The sequence below is a fragment of the Malaclemys terrapin genome, chromosome 1 (genome assembly GCF_027887155.1).
Source record: "Malaclemys terrapin pileata isolate rMalTer1 chromosome 1, rMalTer1.hap1, whole genome shotgun sequence".
In the NCBI taxonomy this organism is placed as follows: domain Eukaryota; kingdom Metazoa; phylum Chordata; order Testudines; family Emydidae; genus Malaclemys; species Malaclemys terrapin.
In genome coordinates, this window is record NC_071505.1 from 94469012 (window position 1) to 94487151 (window position 18140).

The 18140-nt window shown below is 52.6% G+C and overlaps 1 protein-coding gene across 2 annotated transcripts; it reads left to right on the forward strand.

Moving 5' to 3' along the window:
* Window positions 1-6819: 6819 nt before the first annotated feature.
* Window positions 6820-13534, forward strand: C1QTNF6 (C1q and TNF related 6). 2 transcript variants are annotated; one of them, XM_054031954.1, is made up of 3 exons: window positions 6820-7223; window positions 9175-9424; window positions 10763-13534. In XM_054031954.1, exons 2-3 carry the CDS (start codon window positions 9181-9183, stop codon window positions 11308-11310), a joined length of 792 nt encoding a protein of 263 aa, XP_053887929.1. In that variant the 5' UTR covers window positions 6820-7223; window positions 9175-9180; the 3' UTR covers window positions 11311-13534. The 2 variants fall into 2 exon arrangements, with proteins under 2 accessions (XP_053887929.1, XP_053887939.1); XM_054031964.1 differs by lacking the exon at window positions 6820-7223 and adding an exon at window positions 7722-7880.
* Window positions 13535-18140: the final 4606 nt, after the last annotated feature.

Here is an 18140-nt window from a genome sequence, read left to right on the forward strand (position 1 = left end):
TTGATGGATTAGGGGGAGCTCATGGTCAACCTCTGCAGCCCCCTCCGCTACAAGAGATCAGGAATGAAACCTCAAAGACATGTTTGCCTGCAACACCTAGGTGCAGAAACGCTAGGCTGCTCTGCCCTGCAGACGGGACTCAGAGTGCTGTCGATTTCACTAGGCCGTTCAGTGCCTCCCACCATGGAGCTGGCTGAAAAATGGTATGTTTGAGGGGACATGTTCAACTGTTTTTATTTTTTCAAGATATTTCGTGAAAAATTGCAACACGTTCTAATTTTTGCACTGAAACAAGCTCGCCCTCCCATGTTTTCTATCTTTCCCTCCCTGTTCCCCCCTTTTTTCCAGTTGCAAAATGGGGGGAGAAAACAAATAGAAAATGAAAATGGGAAAACCAATCTTTTTTTTTTTTTTTTTACTTTTTTCATCAAAAGTCCGAAAAAAAATGTAGTACCAAAAATTGTCTGCAGAATTTTTCCTTGTTGATGAAAAGTCTGTTTTTCATCAGGGGCAGGGGTAAGGGGAGTGAAAATTTTCAACTAGTCTGTCCCACAGCCCTACCTCCCCCGCCCCCTGGTGAGTTCACGGCTGCAGTCTGCTCGTGTTGCCGTGTGCAAACTGCATTCATGTGGCTGGCCCTGTGCATCCCTTCTGGTTTGGGCCCTGCAGTGAGCTGGCTCTGGGAACGATAAGGGCTGAAGTCATGCACAGCAGCTAGTTGAATTCTGAACATGTTCAGGGGGATTTGTTCTAATCAGACGTGGAAATGGATTTTTCTATTCTGGCTGCAGAGACCCAGAGATAAGGGTGCCATCAAACCCTCCGTCACACAAAAGGGTTTCATTCTTATCACGTAGAGACCAGAGCTACAAGTCTAGCAGAGGCCACAGCGCTTCCAGCAGCCCCTGAAATGCCTCTTCCCTGCTTGTGTTTGATCACAGTCAGGATGCTTAGAAATAGAAGGACCCCATTCTGCTGGCACTGCAAGAATGTGTGTGTGTGCGCACCAGCACACGCATGTGTGTGTGCATTCAAAGCTGGGCTCTGATTACTGACCTTGAAAATATACTCACAACACAACACCCTATGTACCCCCACTAAGCCTAATGATACACAGTCTGTACCCACACAATCACTGAGCTGTACCTGCTCTCTGCTTGACCATACCCTGCTGCTGTAAGATCTTTGAAGAGAACTTTGCAGAGATGAAAAGGGCCACATGGAGGGGTTCGGCCTAACTGAAGGGAGGGCACGTTACAAGGCTGCGCTGCTTACACAGCTTGCACTTGATGTCCTTCTCGGCTATTTTCAGGAAGCCATTGTTTACACGATCCGTATGGTAAAACAGCAGCTCTGATAAGGTGAATGGCAAACCTACGCAGGCACATGGCGTGTGCCTTCGCTTCTGAATTGTTTGGGAGCATGGGTCAAGGTTGCAGGCTGGGGGTGGTTTCTAAACATTTCTTGGTGCAGGGGAACCAAACAGATAAAAATGCAGAGAGATGTGAACAGATTCGATGCTCCCTGCTCTCCTGGGGATGCAATAGAAAACTGAAACTCTTTATCTGCTTGAACGAGTGGAAAATATGCAAATATTTGCTCATGAAAACTTAATGTTCTTTGCCTTCCCAAGCTTAAAATATGCAAACGCACACATAAGGCACCCACCTCGCACAGCTCTCATACCCAGACAGACAAAACGCCCACCACAGAAACACAGTCACAGCGCCCATCTAAACACATGCACACTCAGCGTAACATGTACCATCTAATATGTGTACGCGCCACCTGTGGGACACAAATAGGGTGACCAGACAGCAAACGTGAAAAATCGGGACAGAAGGGTGGGGGGTAATAGGAGCCTGTATAAGAAAAAGACCCAAAAATCTAGACTGTCCCTATAAAATCGGGTTTACTCTAGACACAAATGCAACCCTAAAAACATACACGCGGATGCATACATGTAAAACATATATGTGCATGCTGACTCATGTATGGTACCTATGCGGGCATTTAGAAACATACTTGCAACACATCCTGTTCCCTGCAAATGGTGTTATATCAGCATCTCCTGTTAAATTAGGAGCAAGGGGCTGTGGGTCAGACTGCAGTACAGGACAACACCTTGCCTAGCACATTCTGTGTCTGTTGTCAGCCATAGGTACAGCTGCACCCATGTTTTTAAGTGCTGCAGTAGGCAGGGCTAACCTGCGTGGGCACCACGGCTTCATCTGACACTCACTGCATAGTCTTTCCATTGACCGTAGTGGGATTTGGGCTGGGCCCCATACAAAGAAGACTTATAGTGTTGCCAACACAGGCAGCTGCACTTCCTGCTCACAACGGGACACAGAACGTGCCAGTGTGGACAAGGCTTGAAGCAGAGGGAAAGTTTAACTGTGGCTGTAAGTGCTGCTCCCCGTTTCTCCTGCAGGGGGAGCTATTTGCTCACATTGGCCCCTATCTGGCCTGGTCGCATGCCTTCCCCCGACCCCCACGTCAGGGGCTGTCCAGTTCCCAGCACAGCTGTCAGGGCAAATAGGATTTGGGGGAGCAGGAGTAGGGGTGATCAAGGCCCAAAACATGAGATTCCCATCACTCCCTCGCAGACAGTTCCTAGCAGTAGCCAAGGTAACACTACCACACGTGCTGCCCAACACAAAGCATGCAGAATATTTCCTCAGAGTGGGAGGTTGTTTTGTCCTGCAGAAGTGGGGTCTCCCCACACTGGGGCGCCCTGTGCGGGGAGGGGCACAGTCTCCTCCACTCTGACACTGTGGAATTTTGCAAGGCAGCTGAGTGTGCTGGACGGCTTCGGGGCTGGGCATGAGGTGAATGGGAGGGGAGTGGGTCATGTGACCAAATGGGACCCCCTATGTCAATAGCCAGTACTGAGCAAACAGCTTAGATGGGAACCCAAACCGGTCCTGCGCTCCAGCTGTCCGTAAGACCCCTCTCATCTAAGTGACTTTAACATGCTCCTTGCTGTGGGGGCCTGGGCGCAAGGCCCTGCAAATGGGGCAGACGCAGTGGTGCAATGTCACCATCTGTGCACCGTGAAGCAAGCGTCATCGCACTGAGCTGCTGCGCAGGAAGAGCAGACGAATGCAGAAGCAAACATTGATGAAGGCAGCGCCTTACATTTTCCAAAGGGGCCCAAAAATCCTGCAGCTGCCCTCCAAAGGACACGGACCAGTCTGGAAAAAGAACAGTAGTACTTATTGCACCGTAGAGGCTAACACATTTATCTGGGCATAAGCTTTCGTGGGCTAAAACCCATTTCATCAGATGCATGCAGTGGAAAATACAGTAGGAAGAGATATATACACAGAGAACATGAAAAAATGGGAGTTGCCATACCAACTATAACAAGACTAATCAATTACAGTGGGCTATTATCAGCAGGAGAAAAAAAACTTTTGTAGTGATAATGACAATGGCCCATTTCCAACAGTTGACAGGAAGGTGTGAGTAACAGTAGGGGAAAAATTAGCATGGGAAAACAGTTTTTACTTTGTGTAATGACCCATCCACTCCCAGTCTTTATTCAAGCCTAATTTAATGGTGTCCAGTTTGCAAATTAATTCCAATTCTGCAGTTTCTCGTTGGAGTCTGTTTTTGAAGTCTTTTTGTTGGACAATTGCAACTTTTAGGTCTGTAATTGAGTGACCAGGGAGGCTGAAGTGTTCTCCAACTGGTTTTTGAATGCTATAATTCTTGATGTCTGAGTTGTGTCCATTTATTCTTTTGCATAGAGACTGTTCAGTTTGGCCAATTTCCATGGCAAAGGGGCACTGCTGGCACAAGATGGCATATATCACATTGGTAGATGTGCAGGTGAATGAGCCTCTGATGGTGTGGCTGATGTAATTAGGTCCTATGATGGTGTCCCTTGAATAGATATGTGGACAGAGTTGGCAACGGGCTTTGTTGCAACGATAGGTTCCTGGGTTAGTGTTTTTGGTGTGTGGTCATTACATAAAGTAAAAACTATTTTCCCATGCTAATTTTCCCCCTATTGTTACTCACACCTTCTTGTCAACTGTTGGAAATGGCCCATCCTCATTATCACTACAAAAGTTTTTTTTCTCCTGCTGATAATAGCCCACCTTAATCGATTAGTCTCATTATAGTTGGCACAGCAACACCCAGTTTTTCATGTCCTCTGTGTATATATATTTTCCTACTGTATTTTCCACAGCATGCATCCGATGAAGTGGGTTTTAGCCTACAAAAGCTTATGACCAAATAAATTTGTTAGTCTCTAAGGTGCCACAAGTACTCCTGTTCTTTTTGTTGATACAGACTAACACGGCTGCTACTCTGAACCTGGGACCAGTCTGGGGCTCTCCTTCTCTCAATTCAGGCTCCATCTAGCCTTAATTCAGCCTCCGGCAGAGCTGTGGGTGGCACTGCACTGGGTGTGTAGAACACAGGCCTCTGAGGGTCTACAAACATATAGTAATTTAGCTTCATAACACTCCTACAAGGTAGGAATTAGGGCCGAGATGATCAGATGTTACTAGTGATTCTGGAGGGCCCAACCTGAGCTGCCTTAAAGGGGCTTGGTTGTCAGAGGGCAGGAGCTCAGCACTTCCTGACAATCAGGCCCCTTTATGGTATCTTTTGGGTACCCAAATATTTAGGCACCTAAAATGACTGGTCATTTTTCAATATCTTGGCCTATCGGCCCATTTCACTAAAGCCAGGAGAGTCTAAGTGACGTGCCTGTAACACAGTGAGTCAGTAGCAGGGTTGGGAAGAGAACAGAAAATTCTGACTAACAACCCCCTGTGCTATTGGAAAGCACTCACTCCTTTCCAGGACAGAGCTGGCTCTGCTCCTAAGGAGTAGGTCCTGCTCTAAAAGGGGAATCAGCTGTTTGAACTGTTTGTTTGAGTTGAACAAGTAATGATGTGGGGGGAGGGGAGATTGCTCAGCCTGGTACAGTCCAGAGCGTGGAGGAGGAACTCACAAAGGACCAGACCATCTTCCAAGGGAGGATGGAAAAGACAGTAATTACATAAGAGCCCTTAGCCAGCAGCTGGTTTCAATCAGCTGGGCCTCCTCTCACCCCTTCCTCTGGCAGTGCTAACAAGGAGCAGCTGAGGATACACGTAGCTCAGTGCAGGGCCTCTCTTAAGGGGTTCAGAGGTAAGGGGTTCCCTGTCTTCCACTCACAAGGCAAAGTACCCGGAGAGTAGGAAGGGTTGGCAATAGAAAAGGTACTTAATGATAAAGGATAAGTGGCTGGGAAGAAGTGGGAAGGGGCTATTTGCCTGTGTCTAGATATGCATAATGCCTCCAGCCTAGAGAAAAAGCCAGCTCTGCTCAGTGGCTGTGGAAGATGCAAGGCAAAGAATGTGTACGTGTGTGTGAGAAACAGAGGATAGGGTGACCAGATGTCCCAATTTTATAGGGACAGTCCTGATTTTTGGGTCTTTTTCTTATATAGGCTCCTATTACCCCCACCCCTGTCCTGATTTTTCACATTTACTGTCTGGTCACCCTAGACAGAGAGAAATGGAAAAGGAGCAGAGCGGAGAGCTTGGACTGCAGAGGGTTGGAGGAGCTCCTGTGATTAGGCCAGGAAGGGGTCAGTAGTCCTTCTAGATAGGTTAGGGGCCACTTGCAGGGGATTGGGGGTGGGAGGGAGGAGACAGGGCAGTGGGTCAGTCCCTGTAGATAAGTTAGGAGTCATGTGCATGTGATGGGTGGGGAGGGACAATGTAATGAAGGGGACATTGGGGAAGTTCATTTCTTTCACTCTCCAGGTTTTGTCCGAGGGGGGGAGCAGCTGCACTTTAGCAGAGAGTACTGGAATCCAATCTGGCAAGAGCTTTCCTGTGTTGGCTTCAAGGCAGAGAGAAAGCGTGTGTGTGTGCGCGTGTGCAAAGCCCTGTGGATTCCCCATGTGCTTCTGATCAGATGATAAAATAGCCCATGACCTCTTCAGTAAACTGTGTTTTCACCTACCCCGCTAGCTCACAAGAGTGTAGCAAGAAGGCTGGAGAGAAGATGGAAGCCAACCTTCAGCCACTGCTCCAAGGAAAACGTCGCCCATAGATAAGGTGCAAAGCTGCAAAAGGGGCTGGAAAATATCCTACCTGGAAATATTCAATAGCTCCCAGAGGAGCTAGGCCAAGATGACTCAGAGATTGGCTCTACCTTCATATTAACTGTGCTGTGGCTTCACTTTCACACCCCACAGGATGCTCCCAACCCTAATTAAGCCTCACCACTAGCCATGGGAGGGAGGCAATTCAGGGTCCTTGGGCTATGATCTCTGTCACAGCTCCATTAGCAGGGAATTTGGCCTAGCATCCCCATTTTACACATGGGGAAAGTGAGGCACAGAGTGGTGACCAGGCAGGTCAATGGCAGAACCTAGATTAAAAGTCAGGAGTACTGTTGTGAATTGCTGAAGAGCCCCTCTGCCCTGGTGAGGCCACCCTGCTGGCTGGGACGAAAGGGGCATTCATCTATGTGCATTCATTTGTGGGGTTCCAGTACAGCAGGGAGGTCAATAACATCCCCAGTGCTTCCCCTCCCTCCTCCGTCCTATGCTCTCTGCACATATTTTCCCAGCCTTCCTGTTTGCTTCTCCAGTGGTGCTGGGGTTCCTGCCAAGCCCCAGCTACTCCTCGGGAAGCGAGCCGGCTGTAACTGCCTCTGACTCCCAAACTAAACAATCGGAAAAATGTTTCCTTTCCTCAGGCTCCCATGGCCTGTTAAACATTCTCCAGCTTTCCTCTGGAATTACAGGAGTGGAGCAAACCTGCTGAGTCGGCATTTATAATCGCAGGGTGGAGGGGGAAATCGCTTTGCTCACCCCGGCCACCCAGGCCTGAGCCAAGTCTAGCTAGAGAAGACGCCTGGAAGGCCTCTGGCTTAGCTGCATGGGGAACTGAGGGCAAAGGGTACCTTGCAACAGCACAGCATCTCAGCCCCAGGCCCCTCACGCAAGGCCCACCACAGATGGCGTGACGAGATAGCCCAGGGCTGGCTACAAAGAGCCACGTACACATCTGGCTCGAGAGAAGAGTTGGTGGCGTGGGCTTTCCCCAGCGAGGTCATGTACCAGAGCGTTTCCAGCTGGAGACACCCTTTCTGGAGAAGATTTCAGGCAGAGGATGTGACCCGTGCACCAGAGAGGGGACTGGTCTGTGCCCCCGCCAGGGAGGGAACCAAAACAGGGAAGAGACAGATCAGCAGGAGGCGCTGTAAGGAATGGAGCAGAGGAGGGAACACTGGGGAAAGCCTGCCCTAGCCACCCAGTAGGGATTGGGGCCTGGGGGGTGAGCAACAGCTCTGCCCCAGCGGCAGCAGGGGGGCTAACGCAGGGGAGGGCGGGGGGATGTTTGTACAGGGCTTGGGGGACGCTGTGCACCACAGCAGAGCAGAGGAGGCAGGCAGGGAAAGGTCAGGCCTGGAGGGACTGTCCTGGCCAGAGGGGCAAGTGATGGACGGGGACTTGCCCAATGCCCCTGTGCGTGTCAAACCCGAGCTCTCCCCGGGCAGGCAGCTGCTGCCACTGTCCCTGGGGGCCTGAAGGCAGGGCCCGGGGCTGGGGGGGGGGGTCTCCTCGCTTTCCAGCTTGCCCCAGGCAAGGGTTAAAGGCGGCGGTGCGGAGCGAGCCGGGCCGCGGGGAGAAGGGGGCGCGCCGGGGGCGCGCCGGGGGCGGGGAGGGAGGGAGGCAGGCGCAGCCCGGCTCTGCGCCGAAGCCAGCGGTTTGCGGTGCCTTTGCCAGCAGCGAGCTTCCCGCGCCATGGGACTCGGGGCGAGCGGCGCTAGCAGAGGCTGCCCGGCCAGCAGCGGGGAGTGAGCGGCTCGCAGCGCACGGGACCCTTCCGGCGGCGGCCTGTCGCCTCTTCTGCAGGGTGAGCCGGGGGCGGAGGGGCGAGGGCTGCGGGTTTGATCGCAAGCGCGGCTCGCCCGCCTCGCTGGGGCCCTCCAGCCCCGGTGTAGGCTCGACCGGGCAGAGCTGAGCAACCACACGTGCCTATCCCGGCCCCTTCGGCGCTGCCCCTTGCTGCCCCTCCACAGCTGGAAGGCTCCTGCTGTGGCAGCACCGCAGGGCCAGATGTGGCTCTCGGATGCCTGCCCCAGGCTTCTGTCCAAGAGAGCAGAAGTTGGCCACTGCTAACTAAGCCTCAAACACCCCTCCCCTCCCAGGTATGGAAATATTGCTAATCCCATGAGCTGCAGGGGGAAGTGACTTGGCCAAGGTCACAGACTCAGTCAGTGGCAGAGGACTCAGCAGCATGTGGTTTCTAGTCCTGTGAGCAGGTCACTTGGCTGCACCTTGTGAGCTTGGCGGTGATGGAACAGTACCCCTGGGGTGTGAGCTGGTTAGATGCTCTCTAATGGGATTTCGAGCAAGACTCCAATTAAAGAAAATACCCATTGCTGAGTGAGCCCCAAGAAGTTTGTCTGTGACCCTCCCCCAAGGTTAGAAACTGATTTGATGCTCTCATGAGCTAACAGATTTATCGTTCCCCTACCAGAACTCCTGTCCTTCCTGATAGCAGCAGACAGCTCAAGAATACCCTGGCAATGTGCTTTTCCCCCTCCGTGACCCCTCAGATATGTCAGCTCAGAAGTAGGTATGGTTTCAGCTTTGCCAGCGGTATGAGGTGAGCAAATGACCCAAGCAGGATGTTTTCAGTGTTGTAAGGTCACAACCCTTATCGCAGAGCTAACCTCTGAGACCTGAGTTTGTTTTCATCACCAGGGGCTCTTGGATTTGCCTCTTCTCCTTTTATTGCAGCCTGAAGATTGAATCCCTGGGCGCTGGTGCCCTGGGTTCCAGTGGTTACACTATGGGCGCTGGTGCTCTAGGTTCTGGAGGACAGGCCTCCTCTTAGTGGCAGGACCCCAGGCTCCAGGGAGTCAGGCGCCCTAGCAGTGACGCCACTGCGGCTTGGACTGCAGCCTTAGCCCTCCAGGGACAGGCATGTATTAGACTCCAAAGTAGCAGCTCTCTATAGAACTGTTACGAACTCTGTCTTTCTGTCTCCTTCCTTCCCTCTCTGCTCCCGCGATGAATGAACTGGCTTTAGCCACAGAGAATGGAGGTGCAGTGCCCTGTCCTTTCATGTTTGCCTCTGCCTTGGCTCAGTCATCCCCTTCTTCTGTCTCTCTCTCTCTCTCTTACTGGCTCATGTCTTCCAGGTCACTATGGTAATGATTCAGCTACAAGCTCGCGTGGCCTTCCTTGTGCTCCCTCTGTTTGTATTTGGGGCACCTACCGATGAGCCTGACCCCAAAGAAGCAACAACCCTCCCAAATGGCTGCAGACGCTGCTGCGACCCACCGGATTCCCATGGCTCCTCAGAGGTCACCCCCGGCCCTGCCGGACGCCATTCATCACTGTACCCAATGCCGGAAGTGCGTCCATACATCAACATCACCATACTGAAGGGTAAGTGCCAAGCCAGTGTGCCTGGGACCCAAGGTCTGCTTGGGAACCAGCATCACTGTAGTGAAAGGTAAGGTTCTGAGCTGGCATACCAGGTGCCCACAGACTACCAGTGACTTCATGTTCACCATACTGAAGGGCAACAGTGCATCAGTTATACCCATCAAACACCTAGTTGCCAGACTGAAAGGCATGCCCCAGCATATCCAGTGCCTGATGTCCAGACTGATGGACGTCTAATTGTCTGTCATTATGAAGGGTAAGTGCCCATGCTGGTACATGTAGACTTATGCCCATGTAGCCAGAGAGGTGGAATCAGCCTGTAGAATGCCAGTTTCCCCCTGAACCCAGCAGTCTTCCTGCTGTAGCCTCTGAATTCAGGGGAGCCACCTCTTCGCCTGCTTTCCACTGGCTCCTGTTTATTGCCACTGGGGGAGAAGCATCAGCAGTTGCCTCTTGCCAATCTGAACCTACTTCAGGATCAAAATGCCCTGTAATGCAGAGGGAGGGAGCAGCGGGTCTTTGCCCAGCCAGGAAGAAGGAGAGGGTGTGCCGTTAACAAAGGCACAGTGCCACCACTAATGTCCTGCGCAGGGAAGGCTAATGGGAGGCCATCTCCATGGACCTCATGTCATCTGGGAGAGGGAGGAGGGGAATGACATGAGCTCTAACATTCACTTTTCTCCCCAAGCAGCTAGGAGGATGCTTGCATGAACACCCCCACACTCATATTTGCAAAGAGTGACTCCCAGCCAAGACCTGCTCCAGGCAGCTCCTGCTGGCTTAGCTCAGAGTGGAATGGGGGTGGCTTTCCGGTGCAGATCAGCTACTTTCTCAAGGGTCCCCATTTGAGGCTTAATGCATAGGATGTGCATGCATGGTGAGTCCTGGCACTGAATGGGAGATTCTGCTCTTTGGGCCCAGTTCATCATTGCTCTGCAGCCCGTTTGTGCTAGCTAGGCATAGGGGCGCTCAGAACCACCTCCACAACAACTCCCAGCACTGGGGGCATTCTGGGGCCAGAGCAGGGAGGGGTGGCCGGGGGAACCGGTGCTCAAGGAAGTTTGTGTTCCTGCAAAGCCCCAAAGAGACTCGTGAAACAGGGTAACAAGTTAGGGGTGTCATAGCCTGTGTGGGAAGCTGCACTAGCCCCCACAACCCCTGAACAGGGAAAGCACAGACTAGCTGTGCTGGTGCCTGCACAGGGATGAATCAGGTCCTCTGTACACAGCTCTAGTTTCTGGCCACAACCCTGGCCTCCTCAAGACAGCCCAGTGCTTGGCAGCTTTCACATCTCACTTGGGTATCTTATGGAGCGCATCCCTCTGCTTTGTTTCCTAGGAGACAAAGGAGATCGGGGGGAGCCTGGGAATCCAGGCAAATGGGGCAAAGAGGGGCCACCAGGCGAGCGGGGCCCCCAGGGTCAGAAAGGCAGCAAGGGGCAGATGGGTGCCCCGGGGGATCCGTGCAAGCACCAGTATGCCGCTTTCTCAGTGGGCCGCAAGAAGGCACTGCACAGTAGCGAGGGCTACCAGGCCCTGATCTACGACACCGTCTTTGTCAACCTCTATGGCCACTTCGACATGTTCAAGGGCAAGTTCTACTGCTACACGGCCGGTCTCTACTACTTCAGCCTAAACGTCCACACCTGGAACTTCAAGGAGACCTACATGCACGTCATGCACAACGACCAGGAGCAGGTCATCCTGTACGCCCAGCCCAGCGACCGCAGTATCATGCAGAGCCAGAGCCTCATGCTGGAGCTGCGGGAGAACGACGAGGTCTGGGTGCGCCTCTACAAGCGGGAGCGGGAGAACGCCATCTACAGTGATGATGTGGACATCTACATCACCTTCAGCGGCTACTTGATCAAGCCCAGCCTGGAATGACTGCCCTCCTCCCTCTCTGTCCTTCTCTCTCTCTCTCTCTCTCTTTCTCTTTTCACTGCCCGCAATCACTGCAAACCACAAAGGAGGAAATGGACTGGGGACTACCTGGGAGGGTCATGAGATGGGAGGGCACCAGGGAGCCTGAAAGAAAACACCAGCTAGCCAAATCAGGGCCATCCTCATTCAAAGTGTGTCATTGACTTCCAGGTAAGCCCCATTCACCTTGAATAGGGGGTGCCTCAGGTCACCCCTGGTCTTGCTAGGCCAGGTGAGCCTTCCCACAGCCTAACTCAGCGGTAGGGACACAGATAACGATACAAAGCAAGGGAGTGATGGTACAGTCCCTGGCTGTGTAGACTATCGCTCATCTGGGACATAGAGGACCGGATCCTCTGCTGGTGTAAATCGGTGTCGCTCCACTGAAGTCAACAGAGTTATACCCAGGTACACCTGCTGTGGATCTAGCCCTAAGTATTGAAAGAGAGCGAGACCCTGGCGGCCATCAGCAAAGCTCTCCTCCAAGCCTCCCGTGGGATGCTCTCCAGTCTCAACTCCCGTGTTAGGTTCAAAGCCATCCCAGCTTTGGACTGTTCCTTTTCTGGAGGCTGAAACACCTGATTCTGCTCCCTCACCCCCACCAGATTTACACCAGTGTGATTATCAACTTCTGCAGAGTTCCCCCTACTGCATGCTGGGGTGAGAAGAGAATCAGGCACTGGATTCCACTGCCACAGTCCCAGGGGTGTGGCTGGAACAGGTCTGCTAGGAGTCAATCATTCCTTTCAAATCCCACCTCCAATCCTATTGAAAACACAATAGGGAGGGACTGGCTGAGTCTGGTGGTAGGTTACACCCCTAATGCACAGGGTCAGCTTCTGTCCAGAATCTCCCTGATACTCCAATGGAAGAGGGATAGCCAGTGGTTGGTTCGTAACCTGTACCAGGTGAATTGGGCATCTCAGTCCTGCTCCCAGTGAACAGGTGTCCACATCATTAAAACGTCCCCACTGCTGACTCTGTCTCCTTTGCTGGTGATCTCTGTGGAGAAGCCATGGAGACTGAAATATACTCCCACCCCTTGCAGTCAGGGGTGAGACACGTTGGCAGGGCTGCACGGCAAAGCTTGTGCTGCCACTGCCTGTGCGTGACCGCCGGGGTTTTCAGTGGCCCTCAGCGCTGACCTAGCTCTGCTTCCACTGACATCAAAGGGAGCTTTGCCACTGGCTTCGCTGGCAGCTGAATCAGCTCTGAGTGCTTTCGCAACCCCCTCCCTACGTGTCCTGAGGACACAGTAAAGACGAGATGCCAGGCTGTCACTGGGTCCGTTTTCGACAGGACTAAGCTCACACCAGAAAGACATCAGAGGGAAAGAAAGGAGAGGTGAACACGAGAGCACTGCAGGCCAGTCTCGCTCTCGTTCATATTGCTGCCCCTGATTTACTCAGGATGAGGAGCTGAGGGGAAAGGATCGAGTCCCAGCCTCTTCCCCACCTGACCCTCAGATCAGCTTGCATTAGCATAACTGGTATGAAAAGCAGGGTCCCTCCAAGGAAGGTTGGTCCTAATCAGGGGCCCCATGCATCTGATGGAATACCAGGGTGTGAGGAACATGGAGACTGGAATTCCTCTCTCCCGGCCCAGTGGAGTGGGGAAAGGCTCCAGAGTCGGGCTTGGGGGAGTTGTGAGGAGCCGCATGCTGGGGGTGAGGTTTAGGAGTGAAGGAACTAGCAATTGAATTCTTCTCCCTCTCTTTTTAGAAGCCACAGACTGCCAACCCAGCTGTTGTGTATTTACAGTGTGTGGTGTCCCTGTGTCTCCCCAGAGAGGAGCAGGAATCTTTAATGCTGAATAACTTCCAGACATGAGCTCTGAATTCCCTCCCTTTCCAATGTCACTGTTTACTTCTGCAGGGCCAGGGCCAGGGCCAGCTTGGGGGCTCAAACACTCCAAAGGGGCAGCTGGTCGGTGCTTAAAATGCATTGGTGGGGAGGGGAGGGAGAATGTGTGTTTCATGGGCCAGCTTCAGCCCCTTGGTGCTAAATAAGATGGCAGCCCCTTGGTGCTAAACCAGGTTTCAAGAGAGTCACTGGTGCTTACTGGGAGGGGTGTCAGGGTAGCAGAGACACAAAGTACTGTGGAATTAATGGTGCTTTACATTACAGAAAACTACCAAGAACTTTTGTATATATGTTTTCAGTTTTATTAAAACCTTTTTGCACTTTGAGATGATTTCCCCTATAGGGTCTTTTCTTTCTGTCTCCAGTCAGGTTAAGGCAAGGGGCCCCACTGGTGTAGGAGGCCAGAAGACCTGGCTTCTATTCCTGGCGCAGTCACTCACCTACTGAGTGATCTTGGGCGAGTTACTCTCAGTGCCTCTGTTTCCCCATCTGTCAGCTGGAGATAATGATGCTCAACCTCCTTTGTAAAGGGCTTTGAGATCTATGGATGAAAGGCGCTATGTGAGATTTGTCATTAGTAGGACATTTCTGATCCTTCATAGAAAATGTTCTCAGCTACCAAAGCTCCAAGACGGTGCAGGAGTTACTGGAGAATAAACTGCTAGCGAAGGGAAAAGTACAAATTCTTCAAGGGGGTTCTTTAGCTGAACATGGGGAGGTGGAAGTCGCTTGTAAGAGAACAGATGTTTTTTCTTGTGCTGTTGCCGATCTTGGTCCTTGTTGGCTGCTCTATACAGGAAGAACGGGCTTTCCCTGTGGTATTTCCAGGAAGCTGTGACGTCTGAACCATAGCGGAGGGAAATGAAGTAATTGAATGAACGTTTACAAACGTCAGTAATGTTACCGGGGGAACGAGGGGGGAGTTTGAGAACCAGGTTGAGGAGATGGCTAAGGCTGGGGAGATCTGTAGGGGAAAGTGGAGGCTCAGGTTGGGAGGATGGGTGGGGTAGAGATCCAATTGGAGGGCATGGGTGGAGGCTTGGGGATCAGCTGGGAAGTTGGTGCAGGTTTGGAGGCCAAACGGTGGGCCTGGGTGGAAGGTTTTAGAGGTGGGGTGAAAATCTGCTATGAATCTGGGGAACAGGTAAATGCATGGGACTTACTTCAGCATGTTTGGGGCTTGCTGCTGAATGGAGGCTGTGCATCCTCAACTGCCGCTGAAGTGAGTGATGGCTGTGGGTGTGGGACAGGAGTAAGAGGGCCTCTGACGGGATGGCTCAGCTTTGGGTCTTACGTAAGACACTGGTCTCAGCTGCCTCCTGTGTGCCAGGAGGCTCTGATTGGTTTGTAACTCATTTGGGATAGGATTGGGCAGATATAATTACATTCCTCCTCCCACTCCCCCAGACCCCCCATGGTCCTAGTGCCAGTTTCGGAGTCCAGGCTGGACCCTGACACATCTGGTACTCCTCCGGGTCCTGCCCGAGCCACTGCCGCTTTTCTCTCCTACCTAGGATGACCAGATGTCCTGATTTTATAGGGACAGTCCCGATTTTTGGTTCTTTTTCTTATATAGGCTCCTATTACCCCCCACCCTTGTCCTGATTTTTCACATTTGCTGTCTGGTCACCCTACTCTTACCCCACCCCTAGTATAATGAAACAAACAGAGAGATCCTCAGGAAACACAGAGCATGCTCACGTCCCAGAGCCATTCAGTGGAGATGCTGCTAGAATCGGCCATGTCTATTCCACCCCCCTGCAGGAGCCATTCGGTAGGGTGGGGGGAGGGTCTGAGGTGCTCTGACCTTTGAGGAGCCTTTGTGTGACTTGAGCAAACAATGCCCTTTCTTTTGCTCCCTCACTGATCACCCCACCTCATTCCACGCAAGGGAAGTTGCATTAATGGCCTAGCTAGCTCGACCGCCTGGCACTGTGCGACGGGCCATCCTGACTGACTGAGAGGGAAGGTGCACCAACACACCAGTGAGGGATGGCCTGTGAGCCAGCCATTTAGTAGCCAGTGTGGTGTGTACTAATCTCAGGTGGGCCATGGCATTTTACCGTGTGACTCCACATACACAAGGTGAATGAGTGACACCAGGCCTTAAAGAGGTCTCACAGCCCTGCTGGCTGCATAACCATAGGATTTCATTAGTGCCGGTCAGAGCATCAGGGCTCGGACAGCTTGTTTGACCCACTGACAAGGCTGCTTCGCTAGCCACTGACTCACCTCAGGGTCTCTGGGCCAAACTCAGAGCTGGTGTAATCAGCATTGACTTCAAGGGAGCTGTGCTGGTTTACAGGAACTGAGATTCTGGCTCACCCTCTTTGGGGGGATCACATGAATAACATGGTGTAAGAGTGGCAGTGTAGCCTAGCGGTTAAAGCACTCCTCTGGGATTCAAGAGATGTGGGTTCTGTTCCTGACTGTGCTGCTGATTTACTGGGTGCTTGTGCAAGTCCCTCTGTCGGTGTGAGCCTCAGTTTCCCTATCTGTAAGATAAGGATACGGGTGTCCTTTGTAAAGCACTTTGAGAGTGGTGACTGAAAAGCCCTGTATAACAGGTGGGTTTTTGTTATTCTTTAGTGTGCAAAGGTGCCTGCCTAAGGACTGGCCCTTCAATTGGCTTCCTGCCCGTTTGTGATCTAACAGGTAAAGAGGGGGAAGTGGGAGAGCAGAGGCATGAGGACAGGCTACCCTGCGTTCTGGAGGAGGGAATGGTGGCTGCATCTCCAGCCCAGCTGGAGATTCCTGCAGTAGCTTCTTGCCACGTGTTACTCCCCTTCCCACCCCTGCAAAAAAAAAAAAAGAAAAGAAAAAACAGATGGAAAAAAAATCAAGGGAGAAGCGGGGGGAGAGAGCCCAGCACCAAAGAGAGAGTCCCAGAAGGGGACCACCTTCAACAGCTCTGCCACACATGCAGCAGGGGGTGGAGGGGGGGGAAGAGCACCCAACACCGCCCACAGGCCAATTGTTGCAAGCTCTGAAGCAGCTGTCAGCCGGCCCCCTTGTCTAGCTGGGCACACTAGAGGTAGGCCCCGAGGGGAGCGCTGGTACGCGTGTCAGGACATTCAAAGGGCTCTGCTGACAGGCCCGCTGGCGGCCATGGAATCCAACCTGCTCAGCTCCGCTGAGGCTGGCGAGCTTTGCCCAGCGTATTGGGCTTGGGAGCCAGCTGTGCTGTGATGTGGCTGATTTTCCCTCCAGCCCAGCCTGCTCTTTCCCCGCCCCTGTGAGACGCTAGAACCCAAGTGAGGTTTATAGCGGAGAGCAGGGAAGAATGCTCTGGCCAGCAGCACTGAGAGCTGGTATAAAAGCCGGCTGAGCAGCCCCAGCGTCCCTCCCAGCACATTTCCGCTTGGTGCCCAGGATGAGTTAATCGCCTCCCTCTCTTTTCCATGCTAAGTGCAGGGAGAAGGCCAGACCCTCCAGCTGCAGCGCGCCCCCTCCTGGCACCAGGTGGGCTGTTTGGAGGTGGGATGTGGCAGGTTATACAGAGACAGCAGCGTGACCCTTCGTACCATGGAGATAGAGCGTGCCTCCAGGACAGCAGCACCGTGCTGGGGGCTGGAGCACGGCCAGGTGATGAAGGGCAGACTCTCCAGCAGGGCCTAGCTCAGAGCCTCAGTCTGCAGTCACACATCCCCAGGTGGACACATCTCGCCTTTTACCAACGGAAACAGTTGCCCTTTTCAAGCAGAGTCTTGTTCTTGAGACGGGTTCAGGAGGAGGCTGTTGAGGGGTTGGGGCGCCCAGCCTCCTCTGTGGGAGCGCTGTGTGAACGGCTCCTCGGGTCACTTTGATCTCCCCCTTGCACAGGTTTGAGTGGCAGGGCAGAGGACATGCACTCAGGCTTGTGACATGTTTGCAGCCCACGGGCTGGTCTTGTTGTGCCTCTGAGACACTTGCCTCACCAACTGCCAGGGAGTCACTGCAGCCTGGGAGCCCTTTTCACTCCTTATTGTCAGTGGTTAAAGTAGATTGAACTAAGATGAGGGGCTCTCACCACACTGGGGGCCTGATCTATTGAAGCCACTGGGAGTCTTTCCACTGACCTCACTGGGTTTATGATCAGGTCGTGTCTGAGAGGGATGGGGAGCTTTGGGGCAGTGCCGCTTATCTCAACTAGGGAGCCCTCCCTCTGCTTTCAATGGGGGAGCTCTCCTACAGCCCCTACTTTAACTCTGGCCTGTTTCCATAAACGTAGTGAAGTGACTCTGACACGGATAGCTCTCTAGGAGTCCCGGGTTCCGCTGACAGAGGCCTAGATGTGACCAAATCTCCAGGGCTTCTGGATATAAAACCTGCCACAACAGAAATGTGACGTGCATGCACACACAGTTGCACACACGCGTGCACACAATCACTATTTTCTGGGGCCTGTCATCTGTCTGTCAAGTTCAGCTTGTAGGTCATTTAAAAAGTCCTGCATATATATAGGCTGTTGTGACACCTACATTGGGCCTCCCGGGGCTGTGTTAAAGCAATACACATCCTCAGGCAAATCATGACAGTGGCCCCCATCCCCTACATGGAGCAGTGGTGGCTGTGAGGCAGGGTAGCAGCAGACTGCCCACCCCCCACTTACCCAGCAATGGGGTGTACATTTAGTTGGGTTGGCTGGGCTGAGTTTGCAGCATTCTTTCTGCTCCTCCCACAGAGTCCTTGGCCCTGCCCCCTGAACAGTGGGTCTTGGAGTTAACAGCCATTGAGGTCCATGGGACAGCTTGGAGCTACTGTTTCAGGCTCTCTGCAGACTCAGGCAGACAGTGCTGCTTTGGTTACACATTTTCAAGCTTTTCTTTGCAGCCATTAGGGCTAGAACCCTTTTTTTTTAATTAAAGCTGAGAGTCTGCTGCTGTCATGTGACTCCAGGAACTGGGCTGCAGGCATTGGCCTGAGGTGCTTATGCATTAATCCAGTCTCCCC